This window comes from Salvelinus fontinalis, chromosome 4, assembly GCF_029448725.1.
Source record: "Salvelinus fontinalis isolate EN_2023a chromosome 4, ASM2944872v1, whole genome shotgun sequence".
Taxonomy (NCBI): Eukaryota; Metazoa; Chordata; class Actinopteri; order Salmoniformes; family Salmonidae; genus Salvelinus; species Salvelinus fontinalis.
Window position 1 is genome coordinate 84,484,678 of NC_074668.1, and position 22,245 is coordinate 84,506,922.

The window sequence follows — 22,245 nt, forward strand, 5'->3', positions numbered from 1 at the left end:
ACTATATTTTAACTTTGATCTTTATTGGAACATGATGTAGCCTTGTCAGGCGTTTGGAGATGTGCCTGCTGTTTCTCACCACTTTAGTTTTGTCTAATTGAAGACGTTGCCCTCATTTCACATCAGTTGTGAGTATCAGTCAGGACAATCTGGTCATGATGGCTTTTCTGAAATATCTTGTCTTTCGTTAAACAGGAAAAGCCTGGAAGAACTTTAAAGTGCTTGGCTACAGTTCATTATTATTACAATTGTGTCTGTGGTTATCAAACTACATAAATATCATAACATGTTCTACACAGGATATTTGTTTTTCAAACTGAATCAATTAGCTTGCTGACTAGCTAGTTGATTGCTGATGGCAACGCTAGTTTTCCTCTTTTCAAACATAGACATTGTCATGCAAGAAACTCATGAAGAGTTGCTTAACTATTTACCAGCACTTATCCTGTCTCCTCATTGAGCTGGTCTATCAGTGTGTCTATTGTGTGCTCAGAAACAGCCTTTTCATGCTCTGTTAGTACCAGCAGTGGAGGGAGGTGCTGGGGATTGTTTTGTCTGTCATCGTGTTCAATTCTTAATCCCACAAGCCCCAGCAATGCCTGGTGGGTGGGGGAGGGGGTGGCAGAGCACGCCCTCACTTTCGCTGCTGCTCTGAAAGTGAAGTGGGGGGAAGGGCATTCGAAGAAGCAAGTTTCCCTCTGTCAGGAATGCAAAGCTGTGAAGTCTCCTCAGATAACTCAAACAGGGAAGGAAATCTAAGGACAAAAGGCTTAGCAATCAGAAAGTACTCGGGCAACCCGATGAGCTCGGCATGGATTGGTTGACGACCTTGAACAAAGGGTCAGACCCAGCACTGGGTTCTTAGACTCATCAGGGTCTCCAGAAAACGGTTGCCGATAGCGTTTCACTAAATTCATATCTGATTCCTTGAGACCCGATGGAAGTTGTCCCATGCCACGTTCTAGATTCGTAAGCTAAAGGCCTACGTTTAAACTGAGGCCTCAACACGTTAATTATGTTTTATGACATTTCATTTTTACATTTTTTTACCTTTTCTTTAACTAGGCAAGTCAGTTAATAACAAATTCTTATTTACAATGACGGCCTAGCATCTGGACAGTGGATTAACTGCCTTGTTCATTGGGCAGAACGACAGATTTTGACCTTGTCAGCTCGGGGATTCGATCCAGCAACCTTTCGGTTACTGGCCCAACGCTCTAACCACTAGGCTTCCTGCCGCCCCAAAAATATGGCATATCGAATGTTGTTCAAATGCTAAAATTAACCTAATCTTTATCAATGTTGTCCAACGTGTCTCATCTCCATGCCATGGGTGTTCCAGAGTTGCCCAAACTGTGAACAGTATCTATAGTACAAGTCAATAAGATATTTGAATGGCATGTTAAGTCATCCAGACGGTTCCCAGTTAGTAGCTTGTTAGAGGTTCTGTGCTGTAGCTTAATAAAGGTGTTGTACGTGACGAGGCACGTGCTCTGCCTTCTACACATTTGACAGTCACTGGGTGTGATTTTGTTATTCATCTCAAATACATTATTTTTTAAATTTAATGATGACTTACTAACTCATGCTCTTATCCCCTGAGTGTGTGACTGTGCTTGCACTGTCTCCATCTTCAGACAGAGCTCCTAAAGCATTGGCTCTTGTTTCTGAAATAAAACATCTCTGCTCCCTTAACTACAGCACTGCCCCCCCCCCCCCCCCCCCTCTCTCTCTTGCGCTCTCTCGCTCACTCATTATACAAGCCTGGAGGAGCCAGGCGTTCGTCAGCTGCCTCGACATGATGCTGGCCTTGACGAATGGAGCAGCTCTTATGGAAAATTACATTAGCAATGTCAGTTCAAAAGAGGAAGGAGGAAAAAAGGTTCTGTGCTTGAGAGTGAAAGAGCCTGGTCACCACTGTGTAGTCGCTGATGTGCAGTTAGGGGAGAAAGGAGTCTCATGACAAATGTATTTCCTTTTCTTGCCTCTGACTTACTGGTGCTATTGTGTTACAGCTCATTCCTTTTAAATAACACCAAGGCTTTGAGGACTCTGGACGAGGAGGGCGGGATGACTGGATTTGAGGGGAGTGTCAATTGCGTAGACGAGGGTAGGCTATACCTGTTCATATATGCTGGTTAGCCCAATTCCAACAAGAGACCTGATGTGTAGTCCTAAACACAGAACTTAATATTCTGCCATTTACATTTTTATGTGTAAAAACAAGGCGACACAGCAAGCAGGGATTGGTGAAAACCTGTATTTCCCCAATCTGTTCAGCCGAATCCTACCTGGAATGTTAACTTGCTTGGTCCTGCTGAGGCACCTTGCCATGAAGACACATTGTTTCAGCCCTAGCACCATGACGGTGCTTTCTTTTCAGCTGTTAGTCGTCTAGCCTAGACGTGTTCCTTTTGAACTGCTGAACAAAGCATTATGAAATGTAGCCGAAATCTACTCCATGTCGACCTGTTCATTTCAATCAGTTATTTTTATAGATATTTTACCACCTTTTTCTTCACAATTTTGTGATATCCAATTGGTAGTTACAATCTTGTCTCATCGCCGCTGCAACTCCCCCAATGGACTCGGGAGAAGCGAAGGTCGAGAGCCATGTGTCCTGCGAAACATGACCTGCCAAGCCGCACTGCTCGCTTAACCCAGAAGTCAGCCTCACCAATGTGTCCGAGGAAACACCGTCCAACTGACGTCCGCTGTCAGCTTGCAGCCGCTAGAGTAAAATGAGCCAAGGAAATTCCCCCGGCCCAACCCAATTGTGAGCGGCCCTATAGGGCTTCTGGCCACGGCCGGCTGTGACACAGCCTGGGATCGAACCCGACGCTGTAGTGGCGCCTGAGCACTGCGATCCAGTCCCTTAGACCGCTGCGCCACTCGGGAGGGCCTCCATGTTTTGGCCCTAGCACTATGACGAAGCATTCTTTTCAGCGTCCAGCCTCGACGTGTTCCTTTTCAACTGCTTCCTCACCAATATCAGTCTGGGTTCAAACTGAGCATTATGAAATGCAGCCTAAGTCTACTAATGAGTCCAATGTTAAATGACTACACTTCGCCCCGTGGAGCGCACAGGGACTGATTCTTTTTGCCCTCATTTCAGAGCAGAGAAACCATCCGATAAAGATGCGTGCAGCGCAGTGCTCTGTTGTCGCCTCAAGCGAGTGTGGAGAAGTGATTCCTCTTGATCAGCAGGCTTGTATGTTCCATGTGATTGCCGCAAATGAAGAGCCCTCATTCAGGCTGTCGTGAGAGGCCTCTGTAGGTAATGGGAATCGCACAGTGAAATTGTTATCTTGTTAAATGCTTTGAAGGCAAGAATGATTGAATATCCTAATGCTTGGAAATGTGTATCATAGTTTTACTATGTTGAATCAATGGTATTTTCTTTGCCTTGGTGGTAACTATCCATGCTTGAATTGCTTTTCCTGGTATTAGCAACCTTGATTTCTCATTCCTCAAGGTGTTATTCTGTTCACTAGGTTCCTGACAGCCATCTGTCTGTGGTATAATTCATTAGCATAATAGAAAATCCAATGTGGAAAGTGAAAAAATACACTCCTTCCCCTGGCTCTCCTTAGCTCTTTGCCTGTGGTTGGCCTCCACCATTGCCCGGCTTCAATTTCATTGAAAACAAAGCTTGTTGGCCCTACATGCCTATTTTCAGTTGATTTGACAACCTACTGTTGAGAGCACCTGCATGCGTGTTTAGATACGTGTGTGTGAGGAACAGATGAAGGGAGGCATTTTGCAGCAGTGGACTCAGTCAGTGCTGCTGTGATTCCTGTAGTGCTGCCTCTATCTGTTAGAAACTCTCCCCCACAGGGAGCCCCCCTCTCTACTCCAGTAAAAACACTCGACACTAATTGTTTTCCACGTCTGTCATTAGCCTCTGTCTCCACAACAACGTAAAAGGCTGTGAGGCTAAACACAATACAAGGGAGGGTTAGTGACGGCAAATCTACTTTGCCCACCTATTTAGAAAAAGCTATAGCCTTGGATTATTGAGGCTAGGTCAGTTAACTTTTGACCCCTTAATGGTGTTAAGGAGATACGGATTGTAAGCTGATCTCTGACAACTTTTTAGTTGAGCTAGTCTGTTTCTCTCAGATCCAGAAACATTTAGGCTAGAGTTTGCCTGAAGTTGCGGTTGAATTCAGTGTTTAATGTGTTTCCTTTTGTCTCTTTATGAAAAGGACACATTCATTATCCTCTTTGTTTCCTCAGAGCATGTGCAGGCAAGCATGCCTTTTGTCTCAGCTCTTCTGAATTTCTCTAACTGTTGGGAAGCATAAATACGTTTCCTTTCAGTGTTTTATATAAATTGAGATCAGACAAGCTTTCATAATACTGAGGAAAAGACCCAACATTTGTCACAATCTTTAGGCTGTCAGTTGCTGCAGATAATTGCCATAATCTATTCACATCAATATTATGCTAGATTCATTTTTGGCATGCCAGCACAAAGCAGCCTTGAACCTGGAATTTGTGTCAGTGTTGCTACTGGCTCCTCTGCAGTATACGCAAGGAGTTTGCTTCGGTAAGTGGGTCTTGTTTCCTTTCCAACTTTCCCCACTTAAGAAAGCCTTGTTATCTGGGGTTGCTATTGTCGTAGGGTGATGAGGCAACACGATGAAGTGGGAAATACTGATTCCTACTCCTCACGCGGGTGAAATCCTGTCCAGGCATATTCTGCTGTATAGCCACCACTTAGCCTTCTGCTCTCTCTTTACACTCACCCGCTTAGTCCCTCCTATACAAATGTGTTTCTTTGTTCTGTAGGCTAGATGGTGTGAATGATTCATTAACAGTCGGTCACAAATGTCTACCCTCAAGATGTCTATATTTAACCAGCAATTTGCAAAAACGTTTCAGTTTGCTGTCAGCTAGCACAATTCTCTCTAGTCCTTTTCCAAAATGGTACAGGTGTGAGAATTTACATTACTGCCAAGAACGTCTCACCAAATGTTTGTGCAGTGGCCTCAATGTACCATTACAAAAGGAGCCTTAGCTCAGGGCTATTTTTTGTCTGGGTGTCGTATTCCTGGTGTCCAATGTCACTTTACTGTGGCTGGGATTAAAGCCACGCCAGAACAGTGACTGTAGTTGTAGCAGAGCCATTCCCAGAGCTGGTTCTGCCTCAGGAACAAGGTTCCTCCCCATCCCCCACGGTCAGACCAGAGGCCTCGTCAGGGAATGGGAAAGCTGCGGCCCACTGAGTTTATAGTGCTGTCGGACAGTGTTCCAGGAAATCCTTGTCAAGAGCCTTGAGAGACCCTTGTGTGGAAATATTTAATATTGGAACCCAGTCCACGCTGGTCGTAAACTGTGTCTGTAGACATTTAGCAGGCTCCTTGACCTGGAGACGCACGGGCTTGATTTGTGCCCTCTTGTTCCTTTCTGAAGGCTGCTGAGAGCACTGAAAGATCTGCTTTTGTACACAAGAGAAGACGTTTACTTCCAGCTAGGTTTACATTGAATAAAACAAACTCTCACCGTCTTCACAAGGACTACGATGTATTTCTGAAAGACAACACCATTGTCTTAAAGAAGAGTTGAAATGTGTTAGGCCTTCTGTGCGTTCTGCCTTCTATTTGCTGTTGCTCATAACCTAGAACGGTTTGGAGCAGTCTATTTCAGCTAACCATTGTTGGCCTAATCATTGTAACCATTTTAATCATGGATCTTTTGAAAATGGATAACTGTCAGCCTGTGCATGTTCTGTAACTTACTTTTCAAATTGTTTTCGTAACATATGGGGTCTTTGTCAATAGGGGGATGTGCCTGTTTTTAATTTGCTCCTGAAGGTGTCGCAATAAAATGTTGACTTTGACAAAGCTTGTGGAGGAGCCTATAAACCTCGCTGCACCGTGCTGGGAGGCCACATGCTATTTTGTTCCTCCTCTATTGGGATAACAAGGAGACTTTTCTGGGAATGGCAGCACTGTAGCCTGAGCCTTCATGCTGAAATAATGTCGCTATCAATGTCCATTGTGATCATTTCACAATTCATGATGTTCTGATATCTAACAGAAGCATACAGTTATTTACTTTCCTAATGAGCGGTAAACTGGGTAACACCTCGGAGGCTAGATTATAGATTAGATTAATGTATAGCAAAGGAAATGGAGGAGTAGGCTTATAATCATCGTGAATGAGCCTGTGAATTGATCTGTGTTCATATGGTTTGAGTTGCCGAGGAAGTCTTTGAATGCCCTCATGTTTTCCTCAGGTACCATAGGCTATTTGTCAACTAGATGTCGACCGATTCATCGGAATGGCTGATTAATTAGGGCCGATTTCAAGTTTTCATAACAATCGGTAATGCGGATTACATTGCACTCCACGAGGAGACTGCGTGGCAGGCTGACCACCTGTTACACGAGTGCAGCAAGGAGCCAAGGTAAATTGCTAGCTAGCATTAAACTTATCTTATAAAAAACAATTAATCTTAACATAATCACTAGTTAACTACACATGGTTGATGATATTACTAGTTTATCTAACTTGTCCTGTGTTGCATATAATCGATGCGGTGCCTGTTAATTTCTCATTGAATCACAGCCTACTTCGCCAAACGGGTGACGATTTAACAAGCGCATTTAAAAAAAGAACTGTCGTTGCACCAATGTGTACCTAACCATAAACATCAACACCTTTCTTAAAATCAATACACAAGTAAAACATTTTTAACCTGCATATTTAGTTAATATTGCCTGCTAACATGATTTTTTGTTAACTAGGGACATTGTGTCACTTCTCTTGCGTTCTGTGCAAGCAGAGTAAGGGTATATGCAGCATTTTGGGCCGCCTCGCTCATTGCGAACTGTGTGACGACCATTTCTACCTAACAAAGACCGTAATTAATTTGCCAGAATTTTACATAATTATGACATAACAGTGAAGGTTGTGCAATGTAACAGCAATATTTATTCTTAGGGTTGCCGCCCGTTCGATTAAATACAGAACGGTTCCGTATTTCACTGAAAGAATAAACGTTTTGTTTTCGAAATGATAGTTTCGGGATTTGACCATATTAATGACCTAAGGCTCATATTTCTGTGTGTTGGTTATATTCAAATTAAGTCTATGGTTTCATAGAGCAGTCTGACTGAGCTGTGGTAGGCAGCAGCAGGCTCGTAAGCATTCATTCAAACAGCACTTTCCTGTATTTGCCAGCAGCTCTTCGCTGTGCTTCAAGCATTGCGCTGTTTGACTTCAAGCATATCAACTCGCGAGATTAGGCTGGCAATACTAAAGTACCTATTAGAACATCCAATAGTCAAAGGTATATGAAATACAAATGGTATAGAGAGAAATAGTCCTAATTCCTATAATAACTACAACCTAAAACTTCTTAACGGGGAATATTGAAGACTCATGTTTAAAGGAACCACCAGCTTTCATATGTTCTCATGTTCTGAGCAATGAACTTAAACGTTAGCTTTTTTACATGGACATATTGCACTTTTACTTTCTTCTCCATCACTGTTTTTGCATTATTTAAATCAAATTGAACATGTTTATTTATGTATTATATTAAGTTAAAATAAGTGTTCATTCAGTATTGTTGTAATTGTCTTCATTACATATATATATATATATAAATCAGCAGATTAATCGGTATTGGCTTTTTTTGGTCCTCAAATAATCGGTATCGGCGTTGAAAAATCATAGTCGGTCGACCTCTAGTTAAAACGTGAGCTGTCGCTGTGTACACCTAGCACCAATATCCTCATAGAAAATGTATGGGGAGGATGGCTTCAAGGTCGCAAAACATCTTTGGCTCGTCCTGCAAAAGTGATCACAGTTCTGAGAAACAAAGCCCTTTCATGTTTTGTCTCTCTCCACCCTCCTCTGTCTCCCAAGCTTTGTACAAGGCTAGGCGTGTGCGTGTGTCTGGATCAGTGTGCTGTCAGGGAAGCATGTGGGGGGAAGGGAGAGAGGCTAGCCCACGCTGCTAATTCAGCTCATGAAAGACTTATGCAGTGAGAGCAGCTGTCTTCCATTGTCAGCCAGCAAATTTCCAACGCGCCTCATTTCGCCTATCAATGCGGGAGTAGCAGGAAAGCCCGGGTGGGGGCAGAGGGAAACAAACAAACAAAGAACGAGAGGGGGGAAAAGGGAGAAGGCCAAGATTTGAGATTTTGATGGTCTGGAGTCGATGTATTTTCTCTGCTTAGGGGCGGAGAGGATGTGGAGTTGGTCAGCGGTCTAGTAATAAACCATTCATCTATTCATACGCCAGCTACACAAGGAAAAAGGGCTCTGCTGTTGAGGGAAGAGAGGGCACATGGTGGCTAGAGGAGTGAGGGAAATAGGGGGGTAGAGGACCAACTGGGGTTAAGGAAGGGGGAGGACAGCCTGAATGGATCACCACTAGCGGAGTTGCCAATAACCGGATGAGCTCTCCGTTCAGGCGTTTCTTTTACGCCAGCTACGTTAGGTTATGAATGGATGAAGTCTTTAACCCCCTACACACTGAATGGTTTGTCTGCTCAGCTTCAGCTGCGTGGGGCTGGTGGAATGACAGGGAGGGGCTGGCTGGAAGCGCTGCTCTATTAAGACGGACACAGTTCCAGGGTTCTTGAATCCTTGAGGCATTTGGTCTGATTAGCAGAACAAAACCCACACAGTGGGGAGGAGCAGACGTGGCTTTCCTCTGGCCTGGAATGTTCTGCCTGTGAGCGAAAGCTGGCACAGTGTCTGTTACAGAGTCACTCTTGTTGTACTGTGTGTTTCAGGATTGTTGCCTGTTTTCAAAGGGTTTGGCTTAGTGCATTCTGTGGTGTGTCAATAATTTAGACCTAGGCTGTGCAATACATGAAAGTGTCTTCCCCAGGCCTTAACTCATTTAGCACTTTGTCATTTTGTTCAAAGTGTTAACTGTATTATGAAACCACTCACTGTTGGACAAGCTTCCTCCACAAGGAGACATTCATGACTCGACCACTCATGGAAAAACTATTTTCAGCTTGAAAGAAATGTAGATTTGTGCGTACTGTTGGTGAGGCAACTCTTAAAAGAGGTTTAGCTAGGGCTTTCAACGTAGGAATGTGAAACCCCCCCATTGGGTTCCTCTTTATGGAGGAAAGTTCTTTGCACAGAAGTGCAGTGGGAGAGGACTAGAGGCAGCTTCTAGAAGACAGTGAGATAAAAGAGAGATTGATGTCTGTGTGCTGCGAACCTGCGGCTGCCATTAGTAATCTTGTCTTTTTGCCTTCCCACTTTGCGTTAGAAAAAAAATATGATTTTAGAGGCTTCTACTTCTACTATGAGGGGTTCTTTTACAATATGGGTAAACCAGAGGATTGCCTTTGAACAGTCAATTTACAGGGCTAGTTTTAGCCTGGTTTGGTTTTGAGAACTTACATTGGAAATCATCTAGGTTTCTGCTTGTTGTTTAAAAAAAAGCCACTAATTGAAAAATACCCAAATCCCTTGGAAATGTTATTTCCACTTAAAGCCTCCTGCGTCAATTGAATGCTCATCCTAAGCATTCGTTGAGACTGTGATCTGCTACTCCGCTGCAAACTGTACTGTATACTGGATTCTAATGGGTGTGCTGTGTCCAGTGGCCAAAGCATGCCTGCTATTTGCTTGTGTGGTTAGCCTAATTAGTCAGTTAAATCGAGTGAGTCAGAATGAAACACTGGCATTCATTTATATTTATCAGCCTGTTTCTCAAGCTACTTTTATAGGCTTGAAATGCAAGTGGGAGTGTACAGGTTAGCCTGTTGTTCAACCTGAGGAGTCGTTCCCCATTCCTTTCCCTTGTAGCAAGTCATTTTACTGCAGATTGAAAGAGTCTGGTTACAAATAGGATTATCTTCATAAAGGTAGGCTATATATCCAGTTCTGCGCTCATCTTGAAAGAGAGGCTTTGGTATTTTGTTGGTGACTGAGGCTCCATTCTACCCTGTACTCTTGACACAAATCCGTGTCTCATTGCTTGATATAAGAACCAGGGTAGCAAGGTGTCAGGACCTTACATTTCACCCTGGTACTGAAATCACTACCATCATTTAAAAACTAGACTCTGAATGGTTAATGCCAGCTGCTCAATACAATAAGGGTAGCTGTGAAGTCTAGCCTAATGCCTTTCTTTTCCTCTTGCCATTGGGCCTCTGTACCTTAGCAACTGTACCTTGGCAACGCTCTCTTACCAATAGACACCATTCTGTTTTCACATTGAAATACTGGTGAACCAACATAGGAGGAAGACCAAGACATTCTCCATATTTGCAACATGGACTTAGCCCTGTAACTGGGACTGTTTGCCTTGTTATCCCATAGGCTTTTTCTAACATACTAATTAAAGCACACTTGCTGTGTACTGTCCTACTGTTAACTTCAGGAAATTGCTGAGGAATTACGTCAGCAAGGTGGGTTACATTTCTGGGCAAATGGGTTCAGTCTGGCTGGACTGGTTTTGGCTCTATGCATTTAAATATGTCCAACGAGGGACGATCAAGTACAATTTATATGTGGGTTAGCATTCGCCATTTGGTGGAGCTAATTAAAAAAACAACAAAATAATGTGCAAATACTTTGTGAAACAAATAGGGAAAATCATATGGAAGTGTTTCTTCAGGAAAAAACACTCCTCTTGTCACAACAACTATTGAAAGTAGGTCAATATTTTCAGGTTAGGTTAGTTGACCTTGGAATTGTGTAGAATAAAGGCTTGTTCTGTATTAGAAACAGACCAGGAGTAGGCATTTGGAAGACCCTCTCTCTCTTGCTGTCATTTTTCACCAGACTCTTCATGCTCCAACCACAATTTCTTCTATGTTAAACCACTACTCCATCACATTACTCAAACCCTATTTAACTCCAACCACAATGTTTAGCCATATTGTTGCTGTTTTCATTAAGGCCTTGTAGACTATCTGCATAATCCTCCAAAATACTTTGTCGGTGTAATTGTTACTAAATATGTTGGTCACTGTGGGCTTTTTGAAATGCCAAATAAACCCGGGCTTCAAAGCAAATTGTATTAGTCACATGCGCCGAATACAACAGGTGTAGACCTTACAGTGAAATGCGTACTTACGAGCCCCTAACCGACAGTGCAGTTTAAAAAAATACGGTTAAAAGTAACAAGTAATTAAAGAGGAGTAGTAAAAAATAACAATATATACACGGGGGTGCCGGTACAGAGTCAATATGCAGGGGCACCGGTTAGTTGAGGTAGTATGTACATATAGGTAGAGATAATTAAAGTGACTATGCATAGACGACAACAGAGTGGTGTGGGGAGGGGGAGGGGGGGCAGGCGGGCAATGTGAATAGTCTGGGTAGCCATTTGACTAGATGTTCAGGAGTCTTATGGCTTTGGGGTAGAAGCTGTTTAGAAGCCTCTTGGACCTAGACTTGGCGCTCTGGTACCGCTTTCCGTGTGGTAGCAGGGAGAACAGTCTATGACTAGGGTGGCTGGAGTCTTTGACAATTTTTAGGGCCTTCCTCTGACACCGCCTGGTATAGAGGTCCTGGATGGCAGGAAGCTTGGCCCCAGTGATGTACAGGGCTGTTCAAACTACCCTCTGTAGTGCCTTATGGTCGGAGGCCAAGTAGTTGCCATACCAGGCAGTGAACCAATCAGTCAGAATGCTCTCGATGGTGCAGCTGTAGAACCCTTTGAGCGTCTGAGGACCCATGCCAAATCTTTTCAGTCTCCTGAGGGGAATAGACGTTGTCGTGCCCTCTTCACGACTGTCGTGGTGTGCTTGGACCATGTTAGTTTGTTGGTGATGTGGACACCAATGAACTTGAAGCTCTCAACCTGCTCCACTACAGCCGGGTCGATGAGAATGGGGGCGTGCTCTGTCCTCTTTGTCCTGTAGTCCACAATCATCTCCTTTGTCTTGATCACGTTGAGGGAGAGGTTGTTATCCTGGCACCACACGGCCAAGTCTCTGACCTCCCTATAGGCTGACTCGTTGTTGTCGTTGATCATGCCAAGCACTGTTGTCATCGGCAAATGTAATGATGGTGTTGGAGTCGTGCCTGGCCGTGTCATGCTAGGCATGATCACCGACAACAACGAGACAGCCAATAGGGAGGTCATAGACTTGGCCGTCTGAGTGATCAGGTAGTACAGGAGGGGACTGAGCACGCACCCCCGAGGGGCCCCTGTGTTGAGGATGTGTGGTTACCTACCTTTACCACCTGGGGGAGGCCCGTCAGGAAGTCCAGGATCCAGTTGCAGAGGGAGGTGTTTAGTCCCAGGGTTCTTAGCTTATTGGGCACAATGGTGTTGAACGCTGAGCTGTAGTCAATGCATTACATTCTCACATAGGTGTTCCTTCTGTCCAGGTGTGAAAGGGCAGTGTGGAGTGCAATACAGACTGCATCATCTCTGGATCTGTTGGGGCGGTATGCAAATTGGAGTGGATCTAGGGTTTCTGGGATGATGGTGTTGTGAGCCATGACCCGCCTTTCAAAGCACTTCATGGCTACAGATGAGAGTGCTACGGGTCGGTAGTCATTCAGGCAGGTTACCTTAGTGTTCTTGGGCACAGGCACTATGGTGGTCTGCTTGAAACATGTTGGTGTTGGACAGGGAGCGGTTGAAAATGTCTGTGAAGACACTTGCTAGTTGGTCAGCGCGTGCTCGCAGTACACGTCCTGGTAATCCGTCTGGCTCTGCGGCCTTGTGAATGTTGACCTGTCTAAAGGTATTACTCACATCGGCTACAGAGAGCGTGATCACACAGTCTTTCAGTACAGCTGGTGCTCTCATGCATGTTTCAGTGTTATTTGCATCGAAGCGAGCATAGAAGTTATTTAGCTCGTCTGGTAGGCTCGTGTCACTGTGCAGCTCTCGGCTGCGCTTCCCTTTGTAGTCTGTAATGGTTTGCAGGCCCTGCCACATCCGATGAGCGTCAGAGCCGGTGTAGTACGACTCGATCTTAGTCCTATATTGATGCTTTGCTTGTTTGATGGTTCATCGGAGGGCATAGCGGGATTTCTTATAAGCTTCCGGGTTAGAGTCCCAAAGCGGCATCTCTAGCCTTTAGCTCAGTGCGAATGCTGCCTCTGATCATGTTTTTTGGATTGGGTATGTACTAGAGCTCGACCGATTTAATCGGAATGGCCGGTTAATTAGGGCCGATTTCAAGTTTTCATAACAATCGGATATCGGTCTTTTTGGGCGCACCGATTTGCCGATATATTTTTTTTACACCTTTTTATTTATCTAGGCAAGTCAGTTAAGAACACATTCTTATCTTCAATGACGGCCTAGGAACGTTCTGCCTCGTTCAGGAGCAGAACGACAGATTTTTAACCTTGTCGGTTCGGGGGATCCAATCTTGCAGGTAACTAGTCCAATGCTCTAACACCTGATTACATTGCACTCCACGAGGAGCCTGCCTGTTACGCGAATGCAGTAAGCTAAGGTAAGTTGCTAGCTAGCATTAAACTTATCTTATAAAAAACAATCAATCAATGACTGTCATTGCTCCAATGTGTACTTAACCATAAACATCAATGCCTTTCTTAAAATCAATACACAAGTATATATTTTTAAACCTGCATATTTAGCTAAAAGAAATCCAGGTTAGCAGGCAATATTAACCAGGTGAAATTGTGTCATTTCTCTTGCGTTCATTGCACGCAGAGTCAGGGTATATGCAACAGTTTGCGGCGCCTGGCTCTTTGCGAATTAATTTGCCAGAATTTTACGTAATTATGACAACATTGAAGGTTGTGCAATGTAACAGGAATATTTAGACTCATGGATGCCACCCGTTAGATAAAATACGTAACGGAATAAACGTTTTGTTTTCGAGGTGATAGTTTCTGGATTAGTCAAAGGTATATGGTTTAGAGAGAAATAGTCGACGCGTTATAATTCCTGTAATAACTTGCGGCTGAACTTGAAAGGGGTTCCTTAGTTATTTTACCGTTCATGTCTTCCATAGAGAATGTCTTGATCTACTTTAAATAAGGTCTGTGTTTCGCGGAGGAGCAGACTGACAGGGGACTATGCAGACAAGCTCTGCTTTCTGCACTACAACCTAAAACTTAACTGGGAATATTGAAGACCCATGAAAGCTGGTGGTTCGTTTTAACATATGTTCTCATGTTATTTGAGACTAAATTGATTTTATTTATGTATTATATTAAAATAAAAGTGTTCATTGTTCATTCAGTATTGTTGCAATTGTCATTATTACAAAAATGTGCGTGTGTGTGATATACACTGCTCAAAAAAATAAAGGGAACACTTAAACAACACAATGTAACTCCAAGTCAATCACACTTCTGTGAAATCAAACTGTCCACTTAGGAAGCAACACTGATTGACATTCACATGCTGTTGTGCAAATGGAATAGACAACAGGTGGAAATTATAGGCAATTAGCAAGACACCCCCAATAAAGGAGTGGTTCTGCAGGTGGTGACCACAGACCACTTCTCAGTTCCTATGCTTCCTGGCTGATGTTTTGGTCACTTTTGAATGCTGGCAGTGCTTTCACTCTAGTGGTAGCATGAGACGGAGTCTACAACCCACACAAGGTTGTGCAGCTCATCCATTTTTTTCATCCATCCTCATTTTAGTGTGCCCTTTATTTTTTTGAGCAGTGTATATATATATATATATATACGTTTTTTTAAATCGGCCGATTTAATCGGTATCGGCCTTTTTGTCCTCCAATAATCGGTATCGGCGTTGAAAGATCATAATCGGCCGACCTCTAGTATGTACATACGGTCACCGTGGGGACGACATCATCTTATTGATTGCACTTATTGATGACGCCAATGACATATGTAGAGGAATCCTGGAACAAATTCCAGTCTGTGCTAGCAAAACAGTCCTGTAGCTTAGCATCTGCTTCATCTGACCACTTTTTTATTGATCTAGTCACTGGTGCTTCCTGCTTTAATTTTTGCTTGTAGGTGGTGTAGAATTGTTTTCGCTCTGGTTGCACATTTAACATGTTGATAGAAATGAGGTAAAACTGATTTAAGTTTCACCTGCATTAAAATCCATGGCTACTAGGAGCGCCGCCTCTGGGTGAGCGTTTTCTTGTTTGATCATGGTGGAATACAGCTCATTCAATGCTAACTTGGTACCAGTCTGACTGTGGTGGTATGTAAAACAGCTACAAAGAATATAGACAAACTCTCTGTAGGTAATGTGGTCTGCAGCTTTTCGTGAGCAATGGCTCGAGACTTCCATAGATATCATGCACCATCTGTTATTTACAAAAATACATAGACCGCCGCTGTTCTATTCTGCTGCTACATCATATAATCAGCCAACTGTATGTTGATATTGTCATCGTTCATCCACAATTCCGTGAAGCATAAGATGTTACAGTTTTTAATGTCCCGTTGGTAGTTTAATCTTCCCAATAACGCGTCCATTTTATTGCCCAAAGATTGCATGTTTGCGCGCAGATTTGAGGGGAGTGGCGGTTTATTCGATCGCCTCCTACTCCTCAGAAGGCAGCCCGTCCTCGGCCTCTTCACGCAGATCATTGGGGTCGGAGCCTTTTCCAGAGGGAACCTGTTACGCACGCCTCTAAGAAGAGGGAACGCAACACCCTGCTACAACTCAACTCCCCGTGAAGTGAAAGAGGTATGGGACTGTAGGTGCGAGTAAGGATGACAAAAGGCAGAATTTACCGTTTACTAGGGATTTATTCCTTCACACGGTAATATGGGGAAACGGGGCTGGACGGAACCAAAGCAAAGAAAGTATATATCAAAGCCCCCTCCTACCTTACCTGCCTACCCAACTTAGCGCTAACCAAAATACAGGGGGTGGTCCGCCCAGGTCTTACCTAGTGTGCCTAGACAGTGAATATACTACAGGTATATGTATGCCCGCGGGCCTCTTGTCTAAGCACTCCCTAGGTGCATTCCCCTTCCCCCCTGGGAACAAATGAAACAGAATATTAAACAATCTCACAAATAAACCGAGAAACACAGGACATCAAATAAACTCTCTGAGTAACAAACAAACACTGAACATTCCAAATCTGCTCCCATCAATGATCTCTCTGAGAACACAACCAGCATATGATATAACCCTCTGCAATGATTCCTCTCTCTCAGCAAGAATCTCAGGATATACAATCAATCTCTCTCTGCATTCTCCCTTCTGAACAGAAAACTGGCTTTTATATAGCGTCAGAAGAAATGGGTAATTGGAGACAGCTGCGTCTTGGAGAGGGGGCGGGGTCAGCTCCAATTAGCCTTGGAGTTGACCAATCAGCTGCTTGGGGAGAATTCAGGAAGCCATCTCCTGAAACACACACTGAAATACACAAACTACAACACAGAAACGTAACAGAGTTGTATATCCTTTGCCTCGGGCTCGTCAGAGTCGTGAAAGAAGAAAAAGGATTCTGCTAGTCCATGGTGAGTAATCACAGTCCTGATGTCTCAAAGTTATTTTTGGTCATAAGAGACGGTAGCGGCAACATTATGTACAACAATAGGGTTTAGCATAATCGACTCACCCCAATAGCGTTACATAGCAAATTGGCTAACCCTCCTGCAACAGGTAGGCCTACCCTGACACATCTAACAGTTTTGTGCAGTGACTTTGTGGTTTCAACTTGCTTTGCTCTAATGAGGTTAGTGTCACCTAGCAGGAATCCTTTACTGTGATTTAAAAGCATTCTTAAAGACTGGCAACAGACATTTGATGGGAATGACATGCTGTTTTTTTCCCTCCACTAAAGGCGTCCGCGTGCTTCAGTTCGGCTGGCGCCTAGCAGAAGTCGGCGAACCGAAAGTGTGCTCGCGTACTTCCTTAAAAGACCTTTGCTTGAAAAATGAGAAAAAAGCGGCATTGTACTGTTTGTCCATTTTGAGACGCCATAGCCAGTATACACTTCTTTAAAATAGTCAGAAATAATGTAAGAAATCTATCATTCATTTTAAAGTTTTTGCAGAGGAGAGCTTAGTCACACAATTTTACATCTAAGATATTTGATGCAGTATTTCTCAATGAAGAAAAACTGCATAAACGAGTCGTCTCTCGTTGAATGACAAGAATCCCTACTGTTGACCAATCACGGACGAAGGGGCGTAGTCTCCGGCTTGCCTCCAGAAAAAATGCCAACTCACAGAAGTCCAAAACTAACGAAAACATCCCAAAATGTAATCATAATATATGCATAAACTCTTCTGAAATGATTCTGCTGGGAAGCATGCGGACACCTTTAGAGAAGTCACTCACTCTGCAAGCAGCATGTTTACCGCAAGCAGCACTAATGTCATTGTTTGAAGAATGTCTTCTCAGAAATCACACTCAGATGAAACATGTCTCTCTAAAATGAGATTGGCAAACAACCGCAGACAAACAAGTGATGGTCGTGGGCCTTTCATTATACCATGCAGAACATTTAACAGTCAATGCTTTAACTGTAGATAATCTGTCATGATGTAGGAATATCAATTTGTGGGAATTGTGGTTACTTTTTATGTTTTTCAGTAGTAACAATAAAGAATTGTAGGTCCATTGTTGCGATATAGTCAAGGCCTAGACTTTGTCAGGGAGACTTTGGTTTGTCCCACCTGCTCCTTCCTCTGGTTTCTCAGTTGCAGATAACGCCCATATAATGTGCAGTTATGACCATGAGTCAGTCCTGTCAAAACGCCTCCACACTGAGGTTAGTCCATAGAGCAAGTCTTTCATATCAGCTTGTCTTCAATCTAGTAGATTAACTATCGTTATAAACAGAATTTAATCATCTGTCATCTATTTAAACAAGGCAAAGATGACTCGATTTCTTTACAGAAGATAATTTCACAAAAAAACACATTTCCCCATCTGGTGTATGTGTCAATAAAACGTGTGTGTGAGAGAGCTGTGAAGTGCGGATCTGAGATGAAAGGATTTTCTTTGCCATTCTAATCCACGTAGACCACAAGGGCCTTGGGATTATTACCAGCCCCTTCTCTCTCCACTCATCTCTTTGAATACGGCGCCTTTCTAATTCACCCTAAAAAGGGTTTGAAAAGGGGATTATGCTGCTGATAGAAATGAAAGAGGGTACATGGCCGTCCTTGGGGAGCAATGTCTAACACTCATGATTATTGGTTGGAAGCACAGTGCACAGTATGCGATTTTTATTCTGAGAGACTAACTGTTGCTGCTCATATTGGAAACCTGAGCTACCCCCCCATCCCCCACTCCGTTCCAACTGTAATAACATTAACCCACTGGCCTGCTAGTATGAAATGGAAGAGATTACACTGTTATACAATTGAATTGTTATGTTCTGTTGCCTGTTTTGTAAATGTGTGATCTGTGCAACGAACCCCCCCAAGAAAAGTTTAGTTTTTTTTGTCAGATGGTACAATGATCTTACTACTAAGGGTCTCCCTTTTTTAAAGCCTCTGCTAATTGGTTTAAAGGAATTAATTTGATTGGAGATCATCTTGGGAGCTCTTTTGACAGAGAACAGGCTTGATTGAGCTCTGAGCTGCACAGTAGTCATGGCTACAAGGCTTGTCTTCAGAGTAGCACAGTAGAGCTGTTGTTGAAGAACATGGAGAGACCTTGTGTGTGACCGAGGGAGGGAGGAGCATACTATCCTGGTCTTTGGACAAAGGCCTCATCACCACAAAATCCTCACCCAAATCAAATGCTCCCAGATTAGATTGTTATTGGAGCATTAACGTCCCAGTCCTGTTGAAATCTATTTCCGTTCAGCACTGGTTGCTGCCAAGTTGTTCTAAACTCTGCGACATGGAGCCATTGGCTTTGGCACAGTCCACCAGTCAGTTGGTGTTTACATGACATTTACATCTATTCAATTGGCACACACACTGCCATCATGGCCAAATTGGCTGAATGCATTAGAACAAGGCATGTGAAGAGAAGTAGCCTATAGATACCTCATAATACTCATATAGTTACGAGGGACCGGCAGGGAGGATGTATAAACAACCTAGTCAAACACACAGTTTGGAGTGCACGCTAAGTTTCAAGAAATTTATTGCCGTACACGAGCCATAGCATGTTTACAGAGCCCAGCTGAATCGTGGTCTCGTTTCTGTCAGCGTACAATTTGATGTTTGTCTTTCTGCTTTTCAGAAGACATCCTCAGCATATCGTATCTAGATCACAGGAGGCTGCTGAAGTGAGGACGGCTTATAATAAATGGCCAGAACAGAGCGAATGGAATGGCATCAAACGCATGGAAACCCTGTTTGATGTAGTTGATACATTCTACTTATTCCGCTCGAGCCATTACAACGAGCCCGTCCTCCCAAATGAAGGTGTCACCAACCTCCTGTGATCTAGATTCTTGATCTCTGTGTGAATTACATTTCATATTTATAAATGAGTTACCACTTGAAAAGCACTAAATGCCATCAGTGAAAATGTAGCTCGTCGAGTGGCACAGCGGTCTAAGGCACTGCATCTGGTTCGAATACAGGCTGTATCACAACCGTCCGTGATTGGGAGTCCCATAGGGCAGCGCATAATTGTCCCAGCGTCGTCCGGGTTTGGCCGGTGTAGGCCATCATTGAAAATAAAAATGTGTTCGTAACTTCTACCGCCTCAGAAACCCGGATCCGGGAGCACCCCCCACCTCCCCCACCAGTAAAAAAGCTGAATAGCATAGCTAGCATAGCGTCACAGGTAAATACTAGCATCTAAATATCATTCAATCACAAGTCCAAGATACCAGATGAAAGATCCACTTCTTGTGAATCCAGCAATTATTTCTGATTTGTCAAATGTTTTACAGGGAAGACACAATATGTAAATCTATTAGCTAACCACGTTAGCAAAAGACACCATTTTTCTTTGTCCGCCATTTTTTTTCTCTCCACCAGTAGCTATCACCAATTCGGCCAAATAAAGATATTGATAGCCACTAACCAAGAAAAAACCTCATCAGATGACAGTCTGATAACATATTTATTGTATAGGATAGGTTTTGTTAGAAAAATGTGCATATTTCAGGTAGAAATCATAGTTTACAATTGCACCCACCATCACAACTCGACTAGAATTAATACAGAGAGCAACGTGTATTACCTAATTACTAATCATAAAACATTTCTTAAAAATACACAGCGTACAGTAATTGAAAGACACAGATCCTGTGAATCCAGACAATATTTCAGATTTTCTAAGTGTCTTACAGCGAAAACACAATAAATCGTTATATTAGCATACCACATGTGCAAACATTACCCCAGCATTGATTCAATGCAAAAAGAGCGATAGCATTATCACCACCAAAATGTATTAATTTTTTCACTAACCTTCTCAGAATTCTTCCGATGACACTCCTGTAACATCATATTACAACATACATATAGAGTTTGTTCGAAAATGTGCATATTTAGCCACAAAAAAACGTGGTTATACAATGAGAATAGTAGCAAAACTGGCCTGAAAATGTTGGGCGCCATATTGGACAGTGATCTAGTCTAATGAATAAATATTCATAAACTTGACTAAAAAATACAGGGTGGACAGCAATTGAAAGACAAATTAGTTCTTAATGCAATCGCTGAATTACATTTTTTAAATTATCCTTACTGTGCAATACAGGGTGCGCCAAAGCGAAGCTACCCCAAAGAAAATGGCGGAATATGCGTTTAACATTTTTCTACAGAACAACGATTTATCATCATAAATAGTTCTTACTATTAGCTGAACTCTCATCAGAATCTTGGGCAATGTATCCTTTCTCCGGTCTAATCGTCTTTTGGTCGAAAGATGTCCTCTTGTCCTGTCGAAATGGCCACTAACGTTCGGCATGTACTGGAAAAGTGCCCAGCTCTTGGGAGTGCGTCACAAAGAAATGCCAGAAAATCGCACTAAACGGATATAAATTGCTATAAAACGGTTTAAATTAACTACCGTATGATGTTTTTAACACCTATAACGAGTAAACATGACCGGCGATATATTACTGGCTAAACCAAAGCTTGGAAGGAGGCCAGTCCGACGTCCATCGTGCGCCAAGCGCAGGGAAGAAAAGACATGTACTTCCGGTCATTGGTCTTTTACACAGGCCCTGATTGCGCAATCGACTCCATTCAAATTGTCACCACTTACTGACATCTAGAGGAAGGCGTAGGCAGTGTTTGTATCCCCATAGCATTGACAGGGACCTTAAAACTGACCTGGGAGCAGAGGCCAAGATTTCTGAAATCTCACTCCGTCAGGAAAAGTGCTGTAGAATGAGTTCTGTTTCACTCAGAGACATAATTCCAACGGTTATAGAAACTAGAGAGTGTTTTCTATCCAATAATAGTAATAATATGCATATTGTACGAGCAAGAATTGAGAACTGGGCAGTTTAATTTGGCAACGTCCAGAAAAAAAAAGTGCTAACAGCTCCGCCTATTGAGTAGAGGTTAACTGACTTGCCTAGTTAAATAAAGGTAAACAAATAAAATATATCTCCTACTTACTCTCCTCTAACCTTGGTTGTGTGCCAGTGGATTTTATGTTCTCAGGAAGGACAAGGTTAGATTTTTTTCCCCTCACTGCTATTTTCTACAGACGGTAGTACCAGTACAGTCACCCAGCCGATGAAGAGCTCTCTGATGAATGCTGATGTGCTCAGTGGAGACTGTGGTGGAGTGTCCTTGAATAAGCTGTCTTTACACTGTCTGTTATGGACATGAAAAGACTCCTTGTCAAAACACTCTTATCTCTTTGCTCCATCTCCCCTTGATGCATTTTTCTTCCACCCCCAACCCGACCATAAGATCTGGATCCTGATCCAGGACCTGATAGGAATGGATTCTACCAACTCATTCCAAAGTCTTTCATCTTTGCCACACAGACGCAGCCCATTTTTAATTCAACTACAGGGATATTTGTGATAATTACATATTTTTGGTTTCTCAGTATTCCCTGTGGTGTTTCTCGATTTGAAGGGATTTAGAAATTAAACCTGGGGTAGTTTCAACATTGTAGAGAATGCATGAATGTGTTCTCTGATAACTCGATGTGAAGGATCAAATTCCTGAATTATTGATTGACTTTGGTGTGTGTGGTAACTTTGATCTGACATCCAGAATGTGTTGCCGCTGGGCTAGACTGCCTTCTTTTCTAAATAAACAAAGCATTTACTTATCCGCATTATTTAGGAACGGTACGCTCTATTTACAAAGCCTATGTATGAGAAAATAACACTGGAGCGTCTGCTAAATGACTCAAATGTTAATGTCATAAGGCTCCCAAAATGGCTTCTATGCTGTGTTTTCTGCAGAGCCCGGGAGATG

The 22,245-nt window shown here is 43.0% G+C and overlaps 1 protein-coding gene across 4 annotated transcripts in view; it reads left to right on the forward strand.

The window, feature by feature from the left end:
* LOC129854543 (zinc finger protein 609-like) overlaps positions 1-22,245 on the forward strand; it is a 90,560-nt gene that overhangs the window by 19,676 nt on the left and 48,639 nt on the right. Inside the window, exon 1 of one of the 4 annotated variants that reach the window (XM_055921727.1) lies at positions 16,292-16,392. The exons of the other annotated variants lie outside the window; for them this stretch is intronic. Coding sequence (XP_055777702.1) covers positions 16,390-16,392 — 3 coding nt within the window. The 5' untranslated portion in view covers positions 16,292-16,389. Of the gene's footprint in view, positions 1-16,291; positions 16,393-22,245 lie in introns of those variants that run through there. 4 annotated transcript variants of the gene reach the window in all.